At 37.8% G+C, this 26,515-nt stretch overlaps 1 protein-coding gene across 5 annotated transcripts in view; it reads left to right on the top strand.

Annotated features, from left to right (window-relative positions):
- Nucleotides 1-10: 10 nt before the first annotated feature.
- The window catches only part of ORC3 (origin recognition complex subunit 3), a 35,864-nt gene continuing 9,359 nt past the window's right edge, over nt 11-26,515 (top strand). For 2 of the 5 annotated variants that reach the window (XM_030944566.1, XM_030944565.1), the window contains exons 1-14: nt 11-91; nt 2,477-2,531; nt 4,867-4,964; nt 8,441-8,585; nt 9,837-9,941; nt 10,691-10,845; nt 11,785-11,921; nt 13,586-13,745; nt 14,549-14,662; nt 16,073-16,206; nt 16,698-16,761; nt 19,700-19,816; nt 20,726-20,805; nt 24,535-24,668. In XM_030944566.1, coding sequence (XP_030800426.1) covers nt 68-91; nt 2,477-2,531; nt 4,867-4,964; nt 8,441-8,585; nt 9,837-9,941; nt 10,691-10,845; nt 11,785-11,921; nt 13,586-13,745; nt 14,549-14,662; nt 16,073-16,206; nt 16,698-16,761; nt 19,700-19,816; nt 20,726-20,805; nt 24,535-24,668 — 1,522 coding nt within the window. In that variant the 5' untranslated portion in view covers nt 11-67. Of the gene's footprint in view, nt 92-142; nt 430-821; nt 977-2,476; nt 2,532-4,866; nt 4,965-8,440; nt 8,586-9,836; nt 9,942-10,690; nt 10,846-11,784; nt 11,922-13,585; nt 13,746-14,548; nt 14,663-16,072; nt 16,207-16,697; nt 16,762-19,699; nt 19,817-20,725; nt 20,806-24,534; nt 24,669-26,515 lie in introns of those variants that run through there. The other 3 variants (XM_030944568.1, XM_030944567.1, XM_030944569.1) reach the window with 3 other exon arrangements.

Here is a 26,515-nt window from a genome sequence, read left to right as displayed (position 1 = left end):
AACTCCTCCTCCTCCTCCTCCTCCTTCTCCTGCTCCTGCTCTCCGGTACCGGCGGGCGCGGGGCGACATGAGCACGTGCTCCGTCTCCAAGGTGAGGAGCGGGAGAGAGCGCGGGGGGCTCCCCAGGAGGAGCGCGGCCTGTGGGAGCTGGACCCGCGGCACCGGGCTCCGCCGCCTCCTGCGCCTGCTCCTCTTCCCGCCTCCTCCCGCCGCTGCCCTTCCCGCCTCCCTGGTGGTGCCCAGCCTCCCGCTTACCTTGTTCCGCTGCCCGGCCCTTCCCAAAGCTTTGCTGTCTCCTCATCCCTGCCCGGCCTCGCTTGTCCTCAGCGCGGTCCCACAGGATCACGGCGTTTCCTGGGTTGGAAGGGAGCCACGGGGACCATGGAGTGCAGCGCTTATCCCTGCGCAGGGCAGTCCTAGAGTCGCACCGTGAGTGCTGAGTGACCCCGCAGTGTCACCTGCCTTCCTTCCACAACAGAACCCATTCCTACCTAGAGTAAATCTCACCCAGAACAGAGCCTGGGGTGTTGTGGCTGGAGGTTTTGTACTTCCAGGTGGAGTCTGGTGGCTTTGCTTGCTGCCATACTCATTCCTTCCCTGCCCCAAAACTAATTCAACGAAGAAGTAGAATTAAAAGTGCTGTCCGCCGCACGTAGTGATAAATACTTGTTATTGCCTTAATATTTCCGAGTTGAAAGCTTTTATGTGGGCTGTGTTCAGAGCGGGCAGTAGGGAGAGTGCTTTCATCAGAGCGTCAGTGAGTAGCGAGACTTGAAATGTTGGGTTGAAACACTTCTTTCATCTCTTGTTTGGTCATACAGTGAGCAAGAGCAGTGGTTCGCAGCGTGTTTATCAGCGCAGGAAGACTCCTGCCCCTCCCGTGTTGTTCACTGAGTTGTGATATGCAGCTGCATCTTTGGTGTGGAAGGCACTGTGCAGGTGATTGCTTCCAGAAGTGAAGTGCTTCCAAACAAACGTAAGAGTTAATCTGAAACAGCTGGATTTCACTTTTGACAATGGCTGTTGCCTGATAGTTTGGCAGTGAATCACGTCCCTTCACCTTGCCTCCCACATCTTATATGTAATACTTCTTTGCAGTTTAATATTCTAGTTTTATTCTATTTTACTCTCAGCCGCATTTAGTGGTGTGGAGGAGCCAATGCTTGCAAAGCATTCAGCAGCATTTGTGTTTGGTTTGATTAAGCATCCACTCTTCTTTTTTGTATATGATTTATACTTCCTGTGGCCAATTCCATTTGTGCATGCAGCAGCATAAATAAATCCATAGGACACCTTTTTGCAGTTCCAGAGTATTTAGCACTTGTAGAATAGCCACTACTTTTGTCCAGCTGTTTTTAAATGGTCCCTAATACCTGTGGTAAAACTGGATGTGTCTGAAGGCATCTCCAGTTCGTGAGACTGTTTTTCAGAGAGGGTCAATATAAATATTGGTGTTTTACTCCAGTTTTTTATTTGTGGAAGAAAGGAAATAACATGTCTGAAGTCACTCAACAGACTGGTGACTGTGATCAAAATTGAACATACCTCTGGTGTTTGATTTTCACTGCATCATTCTTACTCTAGTGGCTGGACTAGGCTAGGTTGAGTTCAGCAATCCTTGTGTAAGCATCTCCATCGAGAAATACGGGATTGAATCAGTCTGTTTATTTCCAGCACTTAGGTGTTTCCTTCCCCCTTGCTGCAGCACAGGAACCTCACATGAGAATTGGGCAGTGCAATAACTCTTCAAAGAGATCAAATTCTGTAGAGAGGATGGGGGAAGAAATTTCAGATTTTCTAGAAGAAAATGAAAAAATCTTCAAGAACTCAAAGCTCAATACTTGAGTGATGAAAGAGGTCTAACTGCGAGATTACTTCTCTCTACAGGAATTTGTTGGAACAGAGGGTTTTATATGAACCTTTTCCCAACCATTTGTCATTCTGCTTCTAACCACCTACTTTTTTGAGTTGGGATGCAGTTCAGTGTGGCTTGGGCATGTCATTTCCTTTCCTTTTGTAAGTGACTTAATAATGCTTATTGCATTGTTCTGGACTGAGTTTTCCATTAATCTCTGCCTCTTACCTTTCATTTTGTATTTAGCTGAAACTGTACTGAGAAAACCATACTGATGTGTCCCTAGGGAATAATTTCCTTTTAATTCTAAACCTATTGGAGGTTTTGAGACATTTAAAGAATTTGCTGCTGGCCCAGTTGATGGTTGAATTGCAAAACATAGTGGAAAGATTAAAAAATTCCTAACAAGTGTGCTGGGTTACTGCTTCCACTAGTGTTCCAGCTTGAAACACAAATACAAAGGGGCAATGTGTAACTTGATATTCTTAAGAGGCTGGCAATTCAGTGCAAATTATTGGTTTAATGGAGCACTGAAATAAAAGAACAATGAAGTGGCCTCTGGAGCCAGTCATATTGATGCTTGTATTGAAATCTGTTTGGGGTTTTTTTGCTGTTCTCTAGGGCTGCTTTGTTTTTAAACCAAGTACCAAGAAGAGAAGATTCTCTGATAAAACAGGTTAGTACATTTTCATTTATATTTCTGTTTTTGAGAAGGGTTAATCCTGAAAGCTTCATCATATCTGATTGAGTTCATATCATGAGTTCTGTGATAGTTATGTGAGGTTTTTCTTACTGCTTGATTGCTGAAAACTCATTTCTTCAGAGGAATGCAAGGAAATTATTGACTAGAGTAAATGCTGGGTTTTTCTCATCTCCAGCAATCAAGATTGTATAGCCATCTTTGTCTTTGCACTTTTTTTTTTACAAGATAACATGCTACCATAAGTATTTTGCTAACGCAAACAACTTACCTGAAGGTCTGAATGAGCCATTTCTAAGCTGTGGGAGTCAGAAATTATATCCCATCTTTAAATCTCACATTTTGTATTTTATATACAAAATACATTAGGTATTTTGCCTGAGTTTCTTTTGGAAAAGAAGGAAGAAAAGCCATTTGTGGCTTCTGTCCACTAGTATTTACTGTGGATAGCAAATATTTGCTATACATTTTCTCTAAATGTGTATGCATGTCTGTTTTCATTTGAGGACTGACTTTTCTTGGAACCAGAAATAATGTATCTTAAATAATTGCTATTTGAGACTCAGTTGGGAAACTTACTGTTTTTATTCCCAAGTTAAACTACTTTTATCATCCTTAGAGCTATCAGAAGGGTTGACAATTTATATGAAAAAGATGGAAAGTAATGAGGTCAGATCTTTGTCAATTGCAGCAACCAAGGCCTGTGCACTTAGACCACATTGAAATTTTACCCCTTACTGGATATTATGTTTTTGTTTTTGTGAGATTAGACATGCTTGGATAAACTACTAAGCATATTGTTCTAGTTAGCAAATGCTTTGAGATGGAAAAATAAATTTGACCAGAGTAGCCCTAAAAGAGAGATGCAGAGCACACAGTTTCACAGCAGTTGGTTAGAGTGGTGGTCTAAAACATGTACTTGGATGTGCATCTGTCCAGTGTGGAAGCCCAGTCCTGTCCAGTGAGAAGTTTTAGTTGTGGAACTCCTCTGCATCAATAGTTGATAATACTGTCACACCCCACAAAAGGCCTTTTGAGGACATCTGTGCTTATAGTTTGAGTTTTGGTAGTGAAAAAAGGATATTATGCCTTGGTATGTTACCAGATAATGTGGTGGCTGGATTTTCTTCAACTGAAAGTCTAAGATCTGTGTAATCAGAGTTGGTTATTGTGAAAAACACCAATCACTTGTTTTTAAAATTTTTAAAAGTTTAATAGTAATAAATAAAATGGTTAAAAAAATAGTAACACAATTACAGTAATAACAATTTGGACAAATTGAATTACGACAATATGAGACAATAAAAACAAAGAGTTACGGACGTCCAGGTACCTTTTTCTGGGCATCATGAGACCGAAAAAGGACACCCGTTAACAAAGGATTATCCCTTAAAAGCAATAGCCTGTTGCATATTCATACACTTCATATATGATGCACATATTCCATTCAAACAAAGGATTCTGTCTGGTCTTCATCAACTTCTTCCCTCTAATCCTAACAGTGCCTGAGAGGCGGAAAGAAGTTTGTTTCTTCTGATAAGAAGGCAATAAATTCTTTTTCTCTGAAAGATTTAGGTGTCCTGTGGCTGCTATCTCACTCCAAGTTCTTTCTGCTAAACAAAGCATCTTGCATAGCATAGTTTCTATTTTAACAATTTTTATAACCTAAAACTATATTTAACACAGTGCTTAAGAGAATTAATACAGCATTACTTTCTAACACAACACATATAATATTCATTTTAATATTTGTAAAAAGCCAATCATAAAATACATGCATTTTTCACAGTTATGCATTCAAAGTGATTTTTCTTAGGGGTGCAAATGAGGTGATAGAGGAGACAATGAAAATGGAGGTGGAGGGATGTCTCTCATTTCTCATTTACAGACCTGTTTTGGTGGGTTTAGTGCTGTAGGAGATGATGCTCATCAGCTGGCTCTTTTACAGAGATCAAGCCATTGCTGGTGCTCCATTGAATGGCAGCCAAGCAGACCCACAAAGCTTTCTGAAACAAGAGCAAGATGATGATGATGTTTGTTTTACTTTAGTAATAAAGGCTGTTTGCTCTGATTTAGGCTTTAGCTTATCTAGAACGTGAGAAAGAAGCCTCTTCTTTACCTTTTGCCTGCATACTTGGGTAATAGATTCTGCTTGTTCCCTTGCTTATTCTACCAAATACCAGCAATTAATTAATTGCTTAAGAGAAAAGTCATCTCGCTGAAATATATATGTACAATTGGGCCCTTTTTTTATTCTCAGGAAAAAAAGTTTTGTTTTCATGAGCTTATCTTTGCTTTCTGTGTTTTCCAGCTCATGATTTCAGATGCGCAAGCAATGATTCCGAGGACACTGAGCTACGGTTTGTCACCTGTCAGTCTTTATGGAACCAGATCAAATCTGAAACAGAGGTGAGTCTTGTGCCTCACACTAAAGTGGTGCTTTCATTTGTAACAGTGCTGCTTGCTTCTTTGTTTCTGGGGATCTTTTTGACGTGCTTAAAAGTGTATGGCAGTTAGTTAAAGCAATGGGAGGGCCAAAAATATTGACTGTCCAGAATATAAAGTAGTGATAATAGATGCATCAAGTACACATTACTTGTAACCACAGAACTGTACACTTTTGCAGCTTCAAGCTGCTGCTTCTAAGCTTCTCTTCCTACTAATTGTCTTCTTTATTAAGTCCTGGCATACTGCTGTTTTAGTTCAGTTAATGCTTGCCAGCCCTCTGAGGATCTTGGGCTGGTCCTGACCTCAGTGTTCCAAATTCATACACAGCAGCCCAGGATTCACAATGGATTTATGTGAACATAGCTGCATGGATGTCAAATATGGAGTGACATTGCTGCAAATACGGCCTATTGAATTAGTATGGATGTGTGAATGGAGTCAGAATTAATTTCATACTGAACTGGGGCCTCCTGTCTGTTGTGTGTTACATGGCATGCTGTTGTTGTGTCCCTATAGCCAGCTGGCTTGCATTATAGTATGAATAATTGCTTCCATACAGCAGATTTCCTTCCCTCCTCTATTCAGTGTCATGGATTCTGGGCGGGTTCTCCATATTCCTCTGCTTGCCCTTGGGCTCTATAGATGTTAGGAGAATTTTTTTCCTAAAGTTTGTTTTGGGATGTGCAGTAGAAGCCAGATGGATGTAGCATGACATCTGGACCCTTGGGCTAAGCTCATAAATTCCTCTAATTTTTTCCTACCCTTGTTTTCTTTGAGGCTGTTAGGAGTTTTCCAGATACTTTCTTCTGGTCTTACTCCTCCTGATGGAAGACAATTCCTCCTATACCGACATATTGGTATGAGCATTTTTTTAGAGTTGGAATTGCTCAAGGGCAGATTACCTGAAGTTATTTCTGCTGCTACACAGAGAATTTTTTTCATACTGCCTCTGGTGTATCAGTGATATCTTTCCTACTGAGTTTTGAATCATCACCCTTTTATTCTACTGTTGACAAACATGGAGCTGGTGGTTGTTCTTACATCTAAAATAGTGTGGTAATTTAGGTTTAGAAAGTCTCTAGTGTGAACTCCTCAAAGCAGCATCATCTGTGAGGTCAGAGCAGGTAGGTGAGGGTTTTAGCTAGTCAGGATTTCATTTCTTAGGTGTTTTCAAACCCTAGTGTAGCAAATCTGACCCATGGCAGAGTAAACCATGTGGCTTGCTGGCTTGGGCTTTTATTCTAGGGGTTCTGGTAGCATGCTAAAGGAGCCTAGCAGGACTTTCTCCGAAGGTTTTGCCAGGGCACTGCTGCCTGATGATTTTTTGGCAGGCCTTGTGCTTGCGCTGGTGTTTTCCTGGTTCTCTGCCTGAGGTGTTCAGAAGAGGATTTGCCCTCCATGGCACTTTGTTGTAGAGCACTCTTGGTCTTTGTATGTCCATCATAAACTGTGCTGTGGTTGTGACAGCACCATCTGTCATCTGGTGATGACATCCTTTCGTGCTTCTAACAATAAAAAGCTGGCAGAAGTGTGGCAGGAACTACCCCTTGTTTTTGGAAGGTGAATTTTGGACTTGTTTTGGTTTCAGTATTGCAATGTGTCCCAGTTTTGACTCCTGGTGTCAGAAGTGGCCTTGCAAATGTTCTTATGATAAATCTCATCAAGGATTTACAGAAACATTCTTCTGCTGTGAGACGAGAATTTGTTCTAGCAGGATCTGGGCTAGAAACAAAAAAGCAAGTGCAGGGCTAAAATACAGTAATTTTTGCTCTAATATAAAGATAATGGTTTTCAGACTACATAACAAATAGTCATGAGAAAACCTGGTGTCATGGCAGTAACTGAATTTCCAGTTCTTGTGACTTCCAGAGTGGGAATGCCATGGAAGTAAGTGACTTAGTCACTTGAGATGCAGAGCAGCCTGGTGAGCTTTCTGGAACATTATTAAAACAATGCTAGTAACAAAGTTGTTTTGCCAAGAAAAGACTGGTGTATTTTAGAAAGCTAGGTAAATGTGTAATGCTGTGGCAGACTGAATTCCATTGGCACAAGTGCACAATGTAAGAAATACATATATGCTGTAATCATGCAGAGTAAAATTTGAGGTTCTTGTTAGGTCAGCTTAGCAAAAACCGTAGTGATCGCAGGAAGTATATGGTTTGATGGAATCTGAAACAGAAGCTCGGAGGATTGTTAAAGAATCTGTGATAATACAGGAATTATTACAATGATGTTATAATGCTGGTGATGTAAATTCTTCCCAAAATGTCATGTTACAATTTGTTCTGGGTTGCATAGGATTTATCAGGTGGGAGTTCAGAGCTGCACAATCAATATCAGAAAGGCCAGAAGAATATTCTTCAATAAGTGGAGGATGAAAAGACTAAAATTACTTTGTGTACAGTTTTATCAGTTGTTTAGGAGACCAACAGAAGCCCTTCTGTATTATGGAAATGGAGTTCAGGCTATTGAGCAGGCATCATGTGCAATCTCCTGGAGATGTGACTGTCACTCTGATAGTGACCTCTTTAATGCTGCCAGAGACAGCCTTTGCCGCTTTGCTTAAAATCAAGTTCACAACTGTGTGTGTTAATTTTTATTGCTAATAAATCTTGATGATGATTTTGTTTGGAGCAAGGGTTTAATCTTGTTTCTGACATGTATGTTCTAGAGTATATATTGATATCCTGAACTTCAGAGTACAGGAGGGTTTTTTGTCTGTTCTAGAATAAGGCATATCTTGGTTTAGGGACAGATTTTCAAAGGCACACAGATAAAAAAAAGAAACACAAAATACTACTGACATATATTTGCTTTTAAAAGTTTTATCTCCCCCCGCTTTCTGTCACCTTGTTGTGTGTTCCTGCTTATGCAGATTGGTGTTGTGTAAATAGTCCTGAATGTCAAAAGACAGTGTAGCAAACATTGGAGTCACATGGTTTAGTATTTTTCCTATAAAACATACTTAATTATTTCCTTTAATACTGTTTTTACTTCTTTCATCCCAATTAGATCCAGAAGAGCAGAATATTTGCTCTCATTTAGATATCTCAGAAAAATGTGTTTTGTAAGGTGAGAAGGAAGAATAGGAATTTCCATTAACATTGTTCCAGAAGCTAATTCTACTGTTTTTTTCTGCCTGCATCACTGAGGCTTTGTTAGTATGCTGGTGTTTTTCTCCTTCTTTAAAGCCTGTGCTGTGACAACACACACACACTTGCTTTTCAAATTATTCTTGAGGCACTTGACCAGAAGTTCCAAGATGGGAAATGGCTGTTTGCCACACAATTAATAAGTTAGTGTGGTTTATAGATCACAGGAGAATTTTAAACCCTGGGGTTTTAAGGGTTAAAGATTATGCAGGAAAGGAGTAGAAAAAGAACAATGCAGTGGTGTTTTCACGTTTTATAGGTAATTCTCTCTCTGTATGTTTGCAGCAAATACAGGAAAACTTGAATAAGCAGTTGCTTGATAATCTGGTGAGTTTTTTGAGCCGATCTCATTCTGACTTTCAAGAGAAGACAACAGAATGGACTTGCAGGATGAAGTTCAGAGAAATCCCTACTGCAGCTCTTGTCTTAGGTAATTTTTTAAAGATATTTTTTGTAACGTACATCTGATTAAATCTCACAGACACATCAAAGAAACTTACTGAGTCCCAGCAATTACTGTGAGCAATATCAGCCTCAAACATGTCAACAGAAGAGCTTGGGCAGGGAGAAGGAAGTCAGATAAAACCTCCTTCCCCTTTTGTTTATGTTGTTTAATTGTCCAGTAGGTCAACAACTCCCCTACAGGTCTCTCTTAAGCAGCTGTGAGTGATTTGAGATTTTTTTGTTTGAGACACTGGAGATAACTTTGATTAGGTCCCTGTTTCTGCCACCAGCATGCTTGGTGGTTTCTACTACTTAACCATGGGAATTATATAGCTTCTGATAAGTGTTCTTGCAGTGCAACTTTACATGAAGGAAAGTAGTGTCTTTGTCTTGGGAAAAGAGCACAGGGGGAAAAATAGCTGGAGATGAAGTTATTGAAGTTCTGAAGTCTTTTTTTTTTTCTTCCATTCTCCTTTTTTTCAGAGGTTTGGACCTATAAATCCTAAACCTGATTCAAGGCATGTTCATTACATTTTCAGTGGATTATTTTAGGGAAATTAAAATCAGGCTAGTGCTTCAAACTTACCATGTAGGCACTAACAAAGATTGGATGGTACTCTACTTTTGTAGGTAATAGAAAATGAAAAACTACTGCTTCAGATATTTCTGTGGACAAATTTCTGAATTGCCTCCTTGAGGGGCTTGTTCTTTTTTTTTTCTGTTTATTAAGGATATTAACAAAGGCAATAAATACTAAGTAGTTCATAGTAAATTCAGACTGAGTTTCACAGCAAATTACAGTAATTTTGCTGTTTACATGAGCTGTGAGAGGATCCACGTATGGATGCAGTATTCTTCTAGAGAAGGTGAATTTAACTTCTTGTCTGCAGGCCTTACATGGCTGTGGATGGCTTCTGAGGGATGTTAGAAAACCAGTCCTTATTGCAGGTTTGCACCTTTGGAAAACTTTCTTTTAAAAACCCCACCAAGCTATATGATGAAGGGTATTCACAGTGACTCCTTGTTTCTCTTAATCAGGGACTGTCAACATGTATGTCTAATCTTGCGCTAGTTTTTCATCTTTCCTCATAGCTGATGTGATACTTTTCATTCTTTCCTTAAATATTTGAGGTATCTTCTGTTTTTTGTCTACTGTTCAGTTTATTGTCCAATCATTGTGCTCACGAGTCATGAGAAAAAATTACTTAAAATTTTTGTCCTTTTGTCTTTTTTCTAGGTGTGAATATTACAGATCATGACTTGACTTTCAGAGGTCTCTCAGATGTCCTTCAGGATAACATTACTCCTTATGTAGCCTTGCTGGAAGCCAAAGATTGCCCTGGTAAATACTGCAATAGTGTAGCTGCTTCTTTTGAATAAGGTATCAAATCAAGTAGGAATTCTAGCTTTTGCCCCTAAATGCAAGAGTAATGGACAGAGGGATCCTGAAGACTTTCCAAAGATTTGTTCATACCTATGTAAGCAGAGCAGTAATGCCTCCTGTATGTTGAGGGGTATCCAGTGCACTTTAAAACACTGAAGATTGGAGTGCTCCTTAGCTGTAGCATAACAGCTAAGAACATGCTGCTTAATGTATTGCATGTTGATGTTGTAGGTTGGTTTTCTTTTTGTTTAATTGGACAGTGGATGTCTGCATTCCACTTTTTAAATGATTACAGTCATCATTTAGTGAGAGAATGGGCAGAATAAAATTGTCCCATCCTTCTTGCATCTTTTTTATTTTTTAAGTAAAAGGATTAAAATCACATATGGCAGCATCCTCAGTTCTGTGGAGTGGCTGCCTCTCTTATTTCCAGGTCGCTCTTAAAGCATGTGGCTGGAGCTCAGGTAAGATGGAAGACCAACATCTTAACCTCAGCTGTTGCCATCTAGGCAAATTACATGAACAGTATGCATAGCATTAATGCTTTCAGGAGCATGAGATGTGCATTCTGGAGAGAGAAGGAGAATAATTAGAAATGTGGAAAATAATGAGTAATAACCTTGGGGTGGTTTCTTATAGTATGAGACAGAGAAGTGTTGCCAGATAACCAAATGTCTTTACTACATTTCTAAAAATGTTTTGTGAAGGTATAAAAAATCTGATGCAGAAGCTGATGGGACAGCTGATGAAGTGTGATATAGATGTGGACTCACTGGAAGATGAGGACTGTGTGCAGGTTTCACAGAATAAAATACGTTGTTCAATGCCTTCTCTTATCAGCTGGTATGACAGTGTAACAAAGGTATGTTGTTAACCTTTTTTATCCCCCGTTCATCAAAATGCCTGACCTTTAAAAAAAAATTAATAACTCAGCTTTGTGTTTAAAACAGAAATTTAATAATTCAACTTTCTGTGAGAAAACGCCAAAGGTTAATTTTTAAAAAATAACATGATATTGAGGTGATTTGAATGTAATATGTGACACATAGAACCAATGTGGAGTTAGTTACTGATGATGTATGAATGGCAGAATTCTGAAACAAAAGCAAGAAATACTCTTTTATCATATGTTTAATTGGGAGCTGGAAGCTTAAAATGCAGTATCAGCTTCACGCCAGATGCTTTTTCCCAAGAGTGCTGACTTATTTTGTTTATTAAAACAAAACTTTACAGAAGAACAGCCATCCAGGGCAAAGGTACTGTATTAGTGCTAATGGGCCATGATGTCATCTGCAGCCCACACTACATTGGCAAGCAGTAAGGAAATAACTTTCAAAATGTTTTTGTGTCTTTGTGTTTGCTAAAGCTATTAAGTTTTAAGTTTTGTTTCTATCATGAATACAAGTTACAGCTGATTTTCTGATGACTTCATCAGAGCAGTATGATAAACCAATGTGTACTGAGTGCATGCTCTTTTTATTACTGGGTAAAGATATAGAAAATAAGCAATGTCTGTGTACACAATTCAAATCTCCCTCATTCCCAGCACAGTTCCACCAGTTCTGTCTCTCAGAGCTATTCTTGTCATTGTTGGACTGTGTGTTTAAAATCTCTTTACGCTTTGTACTTTATGCTGTGCCAAACAGAAGGAAGAAAAATGGCAGTTTTGGGTGCTAATAATAAATACAGCTCACAAAAAGTCAGTCATGTCAATTTGGAGTACTATAATATCATAGATATGATTCAGTCTTTTTTATTTTGCTGGCTTCTGTGTATTAATGTTTAATTAATGGCTTTAAAGAAAACAGATTCTGAAACTCCAAGCAAAAAAAGAAATTTCTCCTCTAGACACTGGCAGTCTCCTCCAGTTGTAGTCATATTCAAAGACATGGAAAGTTTCACCACAAAAGTTCTTCAAGACTTCATAGTCATCAGCAGGTAATGTGACTTGAACTTCAGTTCTTCCACTCCTTTACCTGTTTTCTATTTGCAGCTGTTTTGAAATTTAACAGTTAGGCCTGTGAAGCATTGGAATCAAATATTGTGCTGCTTCTTTGCAGCAGTGATTGAGCAAAAAACTATTTGCTAGGTTTTAGGGGTAAATTACACTAAAGCTAAACTTCAGACTGTGAGCCAGAGTGCCTAAAGGCCAGGTTGAGGTAAGGGGTGGCTGATTTAATTCTTCACATAGTAGCATTTACTGGTACTAGTTGTTAAAGAATTTGTGAATGTGAAACTAAATTTTCAAGCTATCTAGATCTTTTAAAATCGTTTGCAGAGTGTATTTTTGTGTGCCTGCTGAGGTAATGCTGCTCCTAAAGGTCACTAGCTTACTAATAGGGGTGTATATAAAACTTCCCCAGCTGGCCGGGATCTGTAATCAGCAGGTGACTACTTCAGGTGCTCCTGTACTTCTGTTCTTCTTTAATGTAATCTGTCTTCCTTAATGTAGTTCTTTCTCTGTCTTCCTTAATGTAATCTCAGGCAGGCTAATCAAAAACTCATGCTGCTCTCCAAAAAGAGCACCATGCACTTAAGTCCCCAGGTTGGAGCTGATAGAATTGGGGCTGCAATTCCTCAGCAATTCACTTGTTGTGCCACCAGCAAGAAATTGTATAGCTTGTGTTATTATCTTCATCTCAGTCTTAAACATGTTTAATAATAAAGGTGAAATGGACAAATGTGAGAGATTCCTCTGATTTGTTGATCACAAGTTCTGATTCCTTTTTAAGATTCTCTAAGGTTATCAACAGTGGACAGTAATGTATGAAGTTTATTGGTTTTATGTTTGTCTTCAGCAATTTCTTTTGAGGAGTTAGAGAAACAAAGTAATTGTGGGATAACAATTAAAATCCAAAGTCAAAAAGTTGCTGTGGCAAAAACAAAGGAAAGGAATAAATTGACAATTTTAACCTAGAAGGTATATAAGATAGCATATTTTGTATCTCCTTGAAACCACTAAAACTGGAAACAGTGAAAATACAGTGAAAACATTGTATTTTGTATAAATTATATGCTGTCCTCAAGGAATACACATTCAGTCCTGATTTTCAGTTCTAAAGCAAATACTAAAAAATTATCTGAAGATGAAGTTTAATCTGGAGAAGTTGGAAATTTTTTGAAGTGTGATTGGAACAGTCACTCATTTGCAGACATTGGAGATATTTCATATTTCTTTTGAATTTATTAAATTGTGTAAATCTTGTAAATTTTCTTGGCTGTTACCTATTTAATGTATCTTCTTATTTTTTCTTTGTATCTTTAAAAAAATCCTATTTTAAGACAGCTCTCTGAATATAACTTTTTGGGAAGGTAGGATCAGCACAAAGTTTACTGAAATGATGCTTTTTGTGCCACTTTCTGAAATCCGAATCTGAAAATGGAGTTTCATTTTCTTATCTACTTTAGGGCTTTAAATAGCGTCCTCTCTTTTTAATATTATTCCACACAAATTCTTCTTTTGGTTATCAGCAGCAAATCTTTTAATTTACCCCTTTCTGCTTTGAAACTCAGTGCTGTAGTAGGAACATAATGCATTTGTTACACAAGCTTCTATAATGTAACTATTACTTTTTTTTTTCCCCTCTTCCCCCATTATCCAGTCAGCATATCCATGAATTACCTCTAGTGCTGATTTTTGGAATTGCTACATCACCAATGATTATCCACAGACTACTTCCTCACCCCGTGTCCTCTCTGCTGTGCATAGAGCTTTTCCAGTCCCTTTCCTGTAAGGAGCACCTGTCTACTATAATTGACAAGGTAACTCCATTTCTAAATAGAAATGAGGAGTGTGTGTGTATTGAAGCACAGTTTACTTGTGTAGCCTTTAGATGCAGGTTTGTCTGAAGGTTTTGGAAAGGACTCTGTTCCTGAGAGCTGTGGATTTTAGATATTTCTACTTGCAGGTGCAGAGTCGTGTAATACTGAGAGCTCCCTTCTCATACTGGGACACACATGCACGCACCTGCTTTCATCTTCCATTTGCATAGCCTTGTGCAATTACATTTTGACATTCACACTTCTTCATTAAAATTGAGCTGTGATTTCAGTTTTACTTTGTTCCAGAAAAAGATAGCTTTGAAACTTAGCTAAAATTCTGAAAAATAAAGTTCAGCCTGTGTTTTGCCACCTGTCAAACATTAGCTGAGTTATCCATATGTTCAAGCCATGTAAATGTTGTGCCTGTGGATTCTTGGTAGACCACAGGATTTCCAAAATTTGTTACATATGCTGAAAGTAGTGGTGTCATTGTTTATTACAGCAGTCTCTGTTCTATTTGTAATTTTGCTTAACGCTATTTTTGTAAAATTAACTTAAAATGTTGCATTAGTGAAAGATACTTAGGAAAATGTGGTAAAATAATAAACTTTAAAAATCAATCTTTGCAAGGATATTTTAGTAGAAATACTGTTATTAGAAGCTGGCAGTGTATTTAGTATCTCATTTAGTTGAATGTTAACACATACTAATAGTTGTATCAAGTTGCACATATAAGCTTTACTGATTTGAATTCAGGAGAGAGTTTCTGCTGTGGCTACTTTTTCTTTTTGTCTCCCTTTTAGCTGCTTCTGACATCCCAGTTTCCATTTAAACTGGGAGAAAAAGTTCTGCAGGTTCTCATCAACATATTCCTGTACCATGATTTTTCTGTACAGAATTTTATCAAAGGATTTCAGGTAGGCAATGGTAACAAGAATTCAAATAATGGTTGTGAAAACAAAGAGTAATTACTAAGCACTGAAAGATTTCTTAGGTCCTAATACTGCTGAATTGCATGAAAAAATATCCTTTTGAAACAGTTTGCATCTGTGAACAGGTGGATATTTTAAAATCTTTACTGATAAGGGTTTAAGAGCAAACTTGTAGGACCTGTATGAAGAAGCAAATAAAAGCTTACTGTGCCACAAAACCAATGATATTTTAAGGTTAGGTTTAAAAGGGTGACCTGGCTTAGTGGGCAGAAGGAGCTGTATTTTGCTGTAGATTAATTTGTAGCTTTCTCACACTCCTGACAGAACTCCCCAGTTCTGATCATCTGTACTAGCTCCTTGGTCTCTGGTTTGTCTTGGCGTGAGTAGGCTACAGCAGAGTTTCTTCCCCACTTGAACTCCTCTGGCACAATTTCTGGACGCACATTTCCTGCCTTTTCAGGGAAATATCAGCTGCAGGGTCATTTACTTGGTGCCTCAGAGGGGGATAATACCTGTGCTCCAAGCAGTTGCGTAGCAATGTGGGAGTTACAGTTACCCTCTCTCAGGAGACAAAGTGGAAGAGCTGAGGGGGTTTCCAAAAAGAGTGTCTAGAAAGCACGATAGTTACATTATCTAGATGTATTTCTGTGTCTAGGTCTGCTTGTAGTTTTTGTGGATTGCAGACAAGAGTTCTCTGAAAAATGTGTAGGCCCTGTCATCTGTTTTAATGCAGCATTGTGAAATGGTTTCTTTCTTACCTAGTTCCATGTGTGACCCTGCTAGTAAAATATGCCCTTTTAATGTCATATACATTTAGAATTTCTCTGATTTTTTGATATATAAGATTCAATGATTACATGTGGCCGGGAGAAATATCCTGGCCATAGTACCTCTTCCTGAAGACAGACCTTTGTGGGCTTTCATAGGTTTCAGCTCCTCTTACTTGAAAGAGTCATCAAAGTTGAGTACTTCTGCATTGGCCTGACATGCAAATACAAGTTTTAGACCTGACAGTGTATGGCTGTGTCTTTATGTGTAAAAGAATTCAAGGATGAAGCAATTTCAGATCAGATTTTTGAAGTGATAAATACAAGACATCACAATCATTCATTGTAGCTAGGTGTGATGTTACATAAGAGGGGGGAAAAGCTGCTGAGGTACTGAAAATGAATAGCACATGTAGCAAAGAAGGTAATTATGTGACTGTGAACCACTGTATAATCAATGTCCTGTAGTGACTTGTGGAATATTTATGAATTGTAAATAATTTTTTTAAAGGAGTACCATTACTACCATTGTAGTATCTGCAATGTAGCAGTAAGAGAGCATTAAAAGGTAGATATAGCAGGGAGATTGAATTTTATTAGCATCCCTAGTTCTTGGTTTGTTTTTCAGCTCTGTATTGTGGAGCACTTCTATTCCCAGCCTCTCAGTGTACTGTGTTGCCACCTGGTAGACATTAAGAAGAGAGTTTATTCTTTATCACATGATCAGTGTGAAAACATTCGAAGACTGCCCTCTTTTAGAAGGTAAGGGTGGAAATAGATTTCTTGGACAATCATGTATTGATTAGCTTTAAAAAAGATTAAAAGAATCTGTAAATGTGGTTCTGTGAACACTAGCTCATTTGTGCACTTTCTATAGCAAAGGTAAATTGATCAAACAGAGGACATTTCTAAATAATTTCAGGAAGCCTTAACGTTCTAGTTCAGAGAGTACAGCTTCTGTGATGTGTAATCACTTGAATTTAATTTTTTTTTTCTTCTCGATCTTAATACAGAAACAAATTATTCTGACAGATAACCATAAATCACTTTTGAACTTGTTAAGCTGTTTTGAAGCATAATCGCTAGGGTTTTGGAGTGGCCTTTGAACTTGTTGGATTTTTGAGTCCTTTTGAATATTTCCAAAGAAAGATGCATATTTCTTATAGCAGCATAAGCATTTTAAATGTTTTTAACCCGAGGATCTTCCTTTACATTATAATTTTATGTTGGTTTTATTTTTTTCCTGCCATAAGGTATGTGGAAAAGCAAGACTCAGGGAAACAGATTGAACTGTTGACAAACGACAGCTTCTTAAAGGTAAAATTTTAAGAATGTCTTTGGAGAACAGAAATAACTTGCCCAATATATCACTTTATGGAACATAATAAAATACAAGACCAAGACATATCGTTTTGTATAATATCTTTCATGCAGAACATACTGTGCTTTGTGACCAGTAATGAGGAATTAGGATTGGCAGATCAAAATTCCAAATCTCTAGGGTTGCCAGGTCAGCCTTTATATGAAGCTGCCCAACTTTCTTACATCAACTTTTAGCTATGTCTAGAAATATAATTGCTTAAAAAGAAGGATACAAGGTTTATTTATGACCAGGTCTTTTCATGCTTGCCCAGACTGACTTTCTTGGAAGGTCAGTTAAGTGTTTGAAGAATGTGTAAGTTATCTTGGAGGTTATTTCATAACCTTTTAATCCTTCATAGCCTCTGCATAGTTCTGATTGAACTCAGTAGGGCAGAGTCTGTGTCCCAAGGCACACATTCACCCTACACCTCATACAGGATTAAAACTAATTTGTTACATGTTTATCTGAAGCTTTGCCAATGGGTTGGAGTCAGACTACTACTATTGTGAGCCCTTTAGGAATTCACCAACAAAAATCTGTGGGTATTTTCACCATTTGAGCCACTCCCAGGAGAAGCATTGCTGAAGGTAAAGGGTTTCTCCTGACTCTTCATTTCAAGTATTTGTAACCTGTCAGGCAAATGGTACTTGCCTGGTGTGTAAGGCTTTTTCAAGTGTGAAGAACAATGGTAATGGCTGGAGGGGAGTTAGGAGCAAGCAATATGGCAAGTACAGTTACAGTATTCAAGATGAGATATGATTTTACATCATTTTATGATCCATTGTCTTCATTGGCAAAAATAACATAAGCTACAGCTGTTCCCTTGCCCTTTATTTACACCTGCTTTGAAAGTTGAATAACCATCAGCTTAAACTTTATATGTTTTCAACCTTACATGTTTAATAATACACTCCTAATTTCACGAGCCTCAGCTTTTAACTTTAGGAAGGAGACTGGAATTCTCATACTTAGGTGCATATGATGCTTCTCACAGATTTTAATTGCAGACATTGGTTCTAATCTCCACAATAGAGGTGGGACCATTAATGCCTTGCCAAGCTGGCAGAATATTCTGCCTGGGGAAAAAAGGTCCTACTGCTGCATTAATGAGGTGCTGTTTATTCTGATGTCATGCTAATCTACAGTGTCATGCCCAGCTTTGGAAACACTTTCAAAATCACTATAGTAATCTTTCATGTGAACTTTGTGTTTCAGCACCAGGCCGCTTTAGTCTTTTAAGTCTTCCAGCTTAGCCCCTAAACCTGCAATACACTTTATCAGCCTCATTTGTATTCCATGTTATTACCACTTTTTTAATAACTATGGAAAGAGTTTCACCTACTTAAAATTATCAGTTTTGAAAGCAATTTCACATCGTAATTATTAACAAATCTGTCTGAAATGTTTTGTGGCAAATTTAATTTGAAACTATGTAAATGTGGCAATCTGTCTTTTATCTCTGTTCTGGAAATAATATTGCATAGACTTCTAATGACATTTTCAAACTCTTCTAAAATGGATTATGCCTTTTCACTTCACTATTTGGCAAAATACATTGCTATTTACTTATATTACCTATATCTGTCTTGAGCTATGACCAAGATGTGGGAAATACAGATGTGTTAATTCTTGGGGTGTGGGGAAATAAGGTTGATGAAGCAGCATTAGAGAGAACTTGTTTTCTTTTCTTAGCTTATTTTGTGGTGGGGATAATTTTTTTCATAATGATCGTACTTAGTATTAAAATACAGACTTGTGAATGTCTGCCCTAAGGTTTTAGAGGTTGCCTTAACAGTTGTTATATCAGTGACTCTTAAATTTCTCTTAAATGGGGAGAAAGATTGTTAATGTTTTTAATAATTTAAAACTTTTTTTTAACATCAGAAAGCTCTCTGTAGCACTGTCTTTGTTACTTTCAGTCTTTTCAATGTAATACCTTTCCATACGTCTGTACTTTCTTATATTGCCTGTAGACAAGGTTTTGCTTTTCTTTTATCTTTAATACCCTTTGTTTCACTTTCAGTCCAGAAAACTTCAGTGGCTTATTTTGTTTTTCTCTTTCCATTTGGAATAGTTTTCTCAGAGTTAGGCAAAAGGGTAATTAAGTACATAGAGGATTCTGTGGTTTTTCCTCTTTATTTTTGACTGAAGACAGAGGAAAGAAGATCTTTTGATTCACAGACTTAAATGTAATGACCACAAAGACTAGATTACTTCAGTACAGTTACCAGAATTTTTGAGTGTGGCTTTCCAGAAGCAATAAATGGCAGGCCAGTGATAATGTGGTACTATCCAGAAAATTCAGTAGCAGTAGTCAATAATTTCTATTTCTTAAATGTGATTTTTTTATTTCTGTTGTTCTCGACACATGAATAAGCAAAATCAAACTAAAAACACATAGGAAAATCAACTAAATATTTCTTTGTTTTCTGTGAACTGGTCTTTTTATGTACGTGCAATTAATAAAAACAACAGCCACCGACAGTATAAGAAATAAATTTTTAAATGCATTTGTAGTATAAAAATGCAAGTTTTCAAGTAAAAGTAGCTACGTAACTTCTCATTGCCTGCTAAAAGAATAGTGTATACTCTCATTGTTGTGAGATGACATTTCAAGTCTAAAGGCCTAAATATAGTTGAAAATGGTAGAATACTAATGCTAGTCAATAGCAAATCTCTACTGAGCTGGAGGAAGAAAGTAAAGGTAACAATATGCAATGAGAATGCAGTGAACTGTTGAAATACAGCTCATTTGCTTAGTGGTCTCAATTTAAGATTAATGATTTAAATCATAGCACACTACAATATCAAAAGTTCAGAGTAATTTTAAGTGCTTTATGGGAGTTTTAAATGGATGTCAGAATTACTTTTAAAATTATTCTATCACTGTAGGAAGAAACAGAGAAGTTGCTGGAGGACTTACATGTTTACCATGAAAATTATGTTCAAATTCTGAGATGTCTTCATGTTTTCACATCTTCTCTTCCGAAGTATCCTTTGGGCAAGCAGGTGATGTTCTGTTATATGTGGGTCTTGTTGGGTTGTTGTTATTGTGGTTTTGGTTTGGGGTTTTTTTTCCCCTCAAAGTATGACAGTTAAATAAATATTTACTCTTTATTTATTAATGTGCTGTTTTGCCCCCTGCTTCTTAAAATGGAGAGAGATGCTCTCTTTCTATGGGCAGAGGATGAGAGTTGGTGGTTTCTTTACTGGAATGGATGATACCTTGTCAGTCAACAGGAAGGAGTTTCCAGGAGGAGGCAGGTGCACAGATCAGCAAGAGGATCCACACATTGACTTTCCCACATCTGAGATTTCCTGTATGCATTGCAGACAGCGTACACTCTTCTACCACCTATTAGTTCACTAGTCAAATTCAGATGAAGAGACTGTTTTTAGCAACCTTCTGTACAGAAAAAAGCAATTGTAGGAGGAACAGTGATAATTGCTCTGTTAATAGTCCTATTGCTCTGATGCCATTTAATCCACCTTCTCATGCTAAGCAATTTCTTCCGCTGGAAGAGCAATTATATATTCTGTGCACGTGCACCTGTCTCTCAGTTCTCAGTGTATTCCATACTGTTACTAGAATCTGTCACTGACTACAAAAGCATCATGAACTGTGCTACTGTTTGAGAATAAAAGGATGTTTTAGCTGGGGTATTTGATTTGAGTTCCTTTCTGTTCACTGCAGTTAACTTTACCTGAATGTTAGTTGTTTGGAACCTGGTGCAGAGCAAGTCTCCAGCAGAAGCTTAGTTTTGGAAGATATTAAGAGCTGTCATTCCTTTTGCAATCATTCTTCATCTTTGGAAAACAGGCTCTAAAGGAATTGCATATTGCTTTGAACAGCTTGTTGTAAGATTCCCATATTACTTTGTAAAACACTTTATCCTTTCTTCACCTTCTGCATAACAGATCAGGGAGTTGCACTGTGCTTGTTTGGAGAACCGAGTGTGGGAGACAGAGGAGTATGAGTCATCTCTTCAACTAGCAAGGTGATTTTTTTCCCCATTTTGTTTTAATACCACCGTACACATGGAAAGTATCAGTCATCAGTTATTCTGGAACTTAAAGCTGGGGCTATTACCTGTTCACAGATAGTTTTAGGGTTGTTTGCAAGTGTAATTGGCTACTGTTTTCAGTTTGGTTTTCTACTGATTTCTGTGAAGTTCAGGTGGGTTCTCATATCTCATATGCCCTGAGTAATTTTGCTGAAACCACTGAGATTACTTTGTGTGAATGAGAATGAGTTTTGTCTTTTAAAGTATGATTATGGTAGATATTATCAATCAAATTATTAGTCTTAGTTGTCTTAATTTAATCTGTTCTGAAAATTAGAATCTCTTCCAAATGAATAGTAGCTGAGGCCTTTCTTTTTTATTTTACTGCTTTCCTTCTCTTCCTGATTTGCCTTAACAGTTTTTACAGGGACTGAGTTAATTTTTTCTGATACTGTGAGCGTAGGACTTTAGGAGAGGCTGTACTTGTGTTGTCTGTCAGTGTTTAAAATGCCAAAGTTGTCAAAGCCACTTTTCTTGATAGAAAACCTTTCAATTGCAATGTTGCAGCTAAAGACTTCTAAATGTGCTTTCCACAGACACATGGCAGTGTCTGTCTCCTGATAGCTGCACTCATTCAAATGATCACTTGGCTTTGTCACACAACCCTGTAACTGTAACTGCCTCTCCCAGACCCCCTGAGCTTCTCAGGTTTGATGTGTCTGGCAGTAAAACTGCACAGAAAAACCATTTCAGTGGTGGAAGGAGGGTAGCTTTCTGGGCTGATACACACACACAAGGAAACACACTCTTTAAACTATACCTTTGCCACACTGAGTGGTTCTTGCACATAGCCACTTTTCTATGTTCTTTCTTTACCCTCATCCCTTTGAAAGGATTACATCCTTGAGTTGTCATTTCTGCAGTCTTTCCTTTTTGTTCCTGCTCTGATTCTCCTGAATCTTGACAGCACTCAGTCACCTCTGAGCTCTTGCCCACAAATGTGTCATTCTGCTTTCTCTACTATCTGTAATCTCTTAATAACTCTTGGCCTTTTTTCCCTCTCTTTTTTCTTCTCCTTTGTTTAATTTGCTTTCATCCTCTCTGAATTAATCTGTCTCTTCTCCTATCTCAAAGTTGATGCTGCCATCAGATTCTGGCTTGCTTCCCTTTTATTCTTATCTGTTCATCTCCCTCTTGTTGTTCTTCTGGTCCTGGCTCCCGCTGTGGGAGCCTCTGATAGAAATACAGTGATTATGGTCTCTGCTTTCATAGATGGCGATTCTATGATTTTAATATTTTTTTTATTCAGAAATTCTGTCATTTTCCTAGCAAAAGTTGTCCAACAGAACTTCTTCAAGTACTTGGAATTCTAGCTGTGATTATCTTTTTTCAGCTTTTAACTTCTGTTTGCCTTTTTACAAATAATTCCTCTCATCTCTGCTTTTTCTATGTAGAATCTTGCTGTTATCTTTTAGAAGAAAATTATAAAATATGGTCTTTCCCCTTCTACTCACAATCTTTTTGTTCCCCTTTTGCTCAGGTTTAAAAGTTACTCACTGTTCCTTAATATCTCTGCCTTCCTGGGAGTCACATCACCTGTTGGTATCCTTATGTTCACCCTTCCCCATCCCTTACTCCTTTTCAGTGTTTTTTTGGAATCCATCTTTTTTTTCGTTGTATTTAGAAAGTAAAAAATGGAGAAGCTTTAGATCAGCTTATTTCTCATTTTCTAACAGAGTACCTCTTTTGCCTTTTATGAATTATGTTTGAATGTAAGTTTTTAAGTTTCTGAATTGTGTTTCTTTTGTGATTGGCTTCTCTACTTCAGCCTTTCCCTGGACAGGCTTTTATGCTTTCTGCTACAAGTGCTCTTCCCAAAGATGGTGTTTCAGGTAATCTCACTCAAGCAATCCAGACAGTAGTTATTACTCTACCTGAGTTTTCCAAAGTGTAAAAGATGCCATGGGGTAACAGAGAATGTGTGAGCTTAAGTTCATTTTGCATTAATTCCATCACAAGAGGGTTGGAGAGTGTCTCACTTGATTGGTTATGTGGAGTTAACTGGCTGGGATATCTCATCAACCTTTTGGGTGGCAAAACTTCAAGGACTTGTCTTCTGTCTAGATATTGTACTCTAGTTTTTGTCTGCTAATTATGGGTGGCTTTTCCTCACATGCTGGTTATCACAGTCCTGCCCTTCTGTGACTGGTGCTGACCAGCGTGGTATTGCTTCTTCAGGTGATTTCCCTCTTCAGCATTCAGAAGGAGTTTCTGTGGACTTCATTGTAGCTTCCTTTCTTCTTTTGCATAACTTGTCTGAATAATCAGAGTTAGATTTATTTGCTGCCTTTTGGTAATCTGAGATCTTCCTTCCTGCTTTAAGCCTAACTCCTCACCAAATTAAAATCTTAACCCCACTGATACCTGGCATACCTTGCAGTAATCTCAAACCTAAAATGTTGCAAAGGATCCTTTACTGTTTTCTCATATGTGATAACTGTCTTCTTGCTTTTTCTTTGGGCCTTGTAATCCAGTTGTTGTTGTTCATAAGCTTTTCTAGAACTTGCAGTTTCCTTTTGAATAATAGTAGGAAAATAAATTTGTTCTTTGCCATTCGCAGATCTCCAGATCTGCTTATTTTCTCTCCGTATTGGGTCTTTAACTGCAGTGTTTTGTCTGGCCTGGAACAAGGCTATCTTGTTTACCCATTATACTACAAGACAGTTTCAAAATGTTTTGTGTGGTCAAGGTCACACTTTCTGTTGTTAACTCCTGATGCTTTTCTGTACAAAACAAGTGCATCTGAAGGCAATATCTGACTTGCAAAAATCTGTAACCCTGAAGCAGATAAACTGAAGTTTTAAATGTTAACCTTTCTAAGCATTTAGTATCCATTGCCAGTTAAAAACTAGAGCTCAAATTGCAATTGTCCCTCCAGATATCCAAAGAGCTTCCCCAGCCTCTTCTGAATTCTTCCTTAAATTTCTTAGCCAGTTTTTAGGTAGCTGATACGGGAACCCACTGCTTGAGACACTGACCACCATGACTGCTTTGATATCTTTACATTAAGATTTCGAGACTGGGTGGTGCTCAGTGTCACTTGGAAGAGGCCCTAATAACTAAATAGTAAGTAAATGCTGAGCTGGAGGTTGGGCTAGATCTCAAGAGATCCCTTCCAATTTGAATGGTTCTGGGATTCTAGTGATGGTTAGATTTACAGCAATTAAATACAGAAAAAAGCATACAGATTTCATTTGAGAGTCATTCTGAGTCACAGAGATTAATTTTGTGGATGTGTTTACATAGTGAACTTTTTTTTACCATTTCATTTACTGGTTTTGGGAATGAATTCTGAACCCTACCATGAATTGGGTTTGAGTGTTGGGTTTTTTTAAACTTTGTTTTGATGTCTGACTCACAGTTTCAAAAATTGCAACTCCTGTGTCCAGCAAGTGTTTTTGGATAATCAGGAAAATTACTGTTCTGCAAGAAAACATGAACGACATCATCACCAAAACTAATTGGGTAGTTTCTTTCTATTAATGATAGCAGGAAAAAAATTGACTTTGCTGCTGGACTGGATGCTTATAATCCTGGAGATTTTTTCTTTTAAAAGGAGTTTTTCAATTTGTTGGGGTTTTCTTAAACTTTTTTCAACTAAGAACATTGAAAGCTGTTTCATCATTCTGCATTTCAACTTCAGCCAACAATTGTGTCTTTTAGGATGCTGAATAAGACTGATTTGGTAACCATGCTCCAACAGTGTGTGGAAATTTTGATGTCATCTTCTGGAAAGGAGTTTGATAGGGCTGTAGAAAAGTTGAAGGAGTTCTTGACCCAGTTTCAGAATCTAGAAGGTGGGTGTGTACCATCATGTATTCCTTTACAGATTATATAAAAGCTATTTTGTAATCTGACCAATGAGTAATCTGACCATTTTCCCTGAGATAGCCTGTCATCATATTAAACCATCATATTTGCAGGATTTTTTTAATACATGCACGAATTTAGGAAATGTTTATATTCTCTACTGGTATGTGGTTCGTGTTTTTTATAATACAGAAGAGTGATGTAAGATAAGAAATTGGACAGATCAGCAAACATTATCCCCTAAATCTCTCATACATGTATTTTGAGCATTTTAGCAGATGTTGTAGTTGCTAAAAACAAACTGGTTTTAAAGATAAATAGCAGCAGACAGGCAAGGACTGCATAAGCAGTCCTTATGACATGGAATTTAATCCAAATGTTTGTAAGGTTCCTTCCCCTGCACGTTCAGAGCTTAGGACCCCAAGTGGCAGTTGTCAGCTCTGCTGACAGGCTGTGGCCTGTCAAGCCCCTAGAACTGATTGTTCATGATCCAGGACAGATTTCAAAATTTGGCAAGGCAAATGAGTAGCAGCATTCTGTCTTTCAGAAGCAGGTTAACTGAAACTGCTGCATTTTCTCTGAAATACGAGTATGATGTATCCCAGCATTCTTCTGGAATAGGAATGTTGTTGCTTTCCCTGCATTATGGAGAAGCACTCCACAAAGATTGGCTTTTGAAGATTAATTGGTTATAATCTGGTCTGTTTTATGCATGTTAATTAAGCTCATTACCAGTGTTGTTACTGTACAGCATTTGGACAAGTAGGCAACAACCCCCAAATACAGTCAGTATTAATTAAAGTAGTCACATCACACTGTAGAGTTAACTGGGGGTTGTCCAAAAGAATCAGCTCTTGTCTGTACCATGTATTTTTTAATACTTGTAGTAAGAGCAGAGCTGTGGTAGAGAAAATAGGTCATCACTTTGAAAAAGCTGTGTATGTCACTGCTGGTACTAGCACTGAGGAATCTGAACTATGATGGAAAACCAAAGGTTTGTCTAGTTTGGAAAAAAAGAATTCAAGCAAAAGGCTTTTAAGTAGTTGGATTCTTACCTTGAGGAAATAAATAAGGAACAACAGCTCTGGGGATTCAGAACTTGCAGAACTATAAAGCAAAAAAGACAGTATTTATGTTTACTTAGGATTTGAAGATGAGTTTAAAATAGAGAAGGTCTACTAAATCCATGAATGATCTTCATTTCTTTTCAAAGTGGATTTAATTTAAGCTCCAAAGGAGAAGTGAGAAGGGGAAGTTAAGATATACTGTACGTGAATAGATTGCTGAGTTAGATAACTTTTTACTTTATGTGATGGTGTTGATCTTTAGTGAGGGTTCTCAGATGTCTGCCAGAAATGTGATGTACCCAAATTGCCCACAGAGCTCTTAAAGTGAAAGGATAGTCCAAAATACTGTAATTTATAACAACAACAGAGTCCATTGTCCTGACTGCCTAATGAACTGAAAAACATAAAATCATGAAGCTTGAACAAACAAAATATCTTCACATTCAGTCTATTTTGAGCTGCAGGATTTGGAAAATAAAAAAAAATGTATTGGTGTACTAGTGGAGAGGAAGTTTTCTGATTTGAAGTCTTCAACACTCAGATGAATGTCCATGGGACCCTGGAAGATACCAAATTGTTCTCTGCAGGTCACCAAAAAGCTTTTAAATATCATGATTGTCACTGCTGATAGAGCTTTACCTGTGATGTGTGGGTGGAATCTCCATCTGCCATCTTCTTGAATAAGGCAAGAAATCTAGATTCCTTTTTTTCTGATTATCACTCATCCTGGCACTGATTGTGCTTTGGGAGGTTTTGCTTTTATGTTT

Source organism: Camarhynchus parvulus, chromosome 3, assembly GCF_901933205.1.
Source record: "Camarhynchus parvulus chromosome 3, STF_HiC, whole genome shotgun sequence".
Taxonomy (NCBI): Eukaryota; Metazoa; Chordata; class Aves; order Passeriformes; family Thraupidae; genus Camarhynchus; species Camarhynchus parvulus.
Note: the sequence above shows the minus strand (reverse complement) of the source record. Positions and strands in the feature narration are given on the sequence as shown.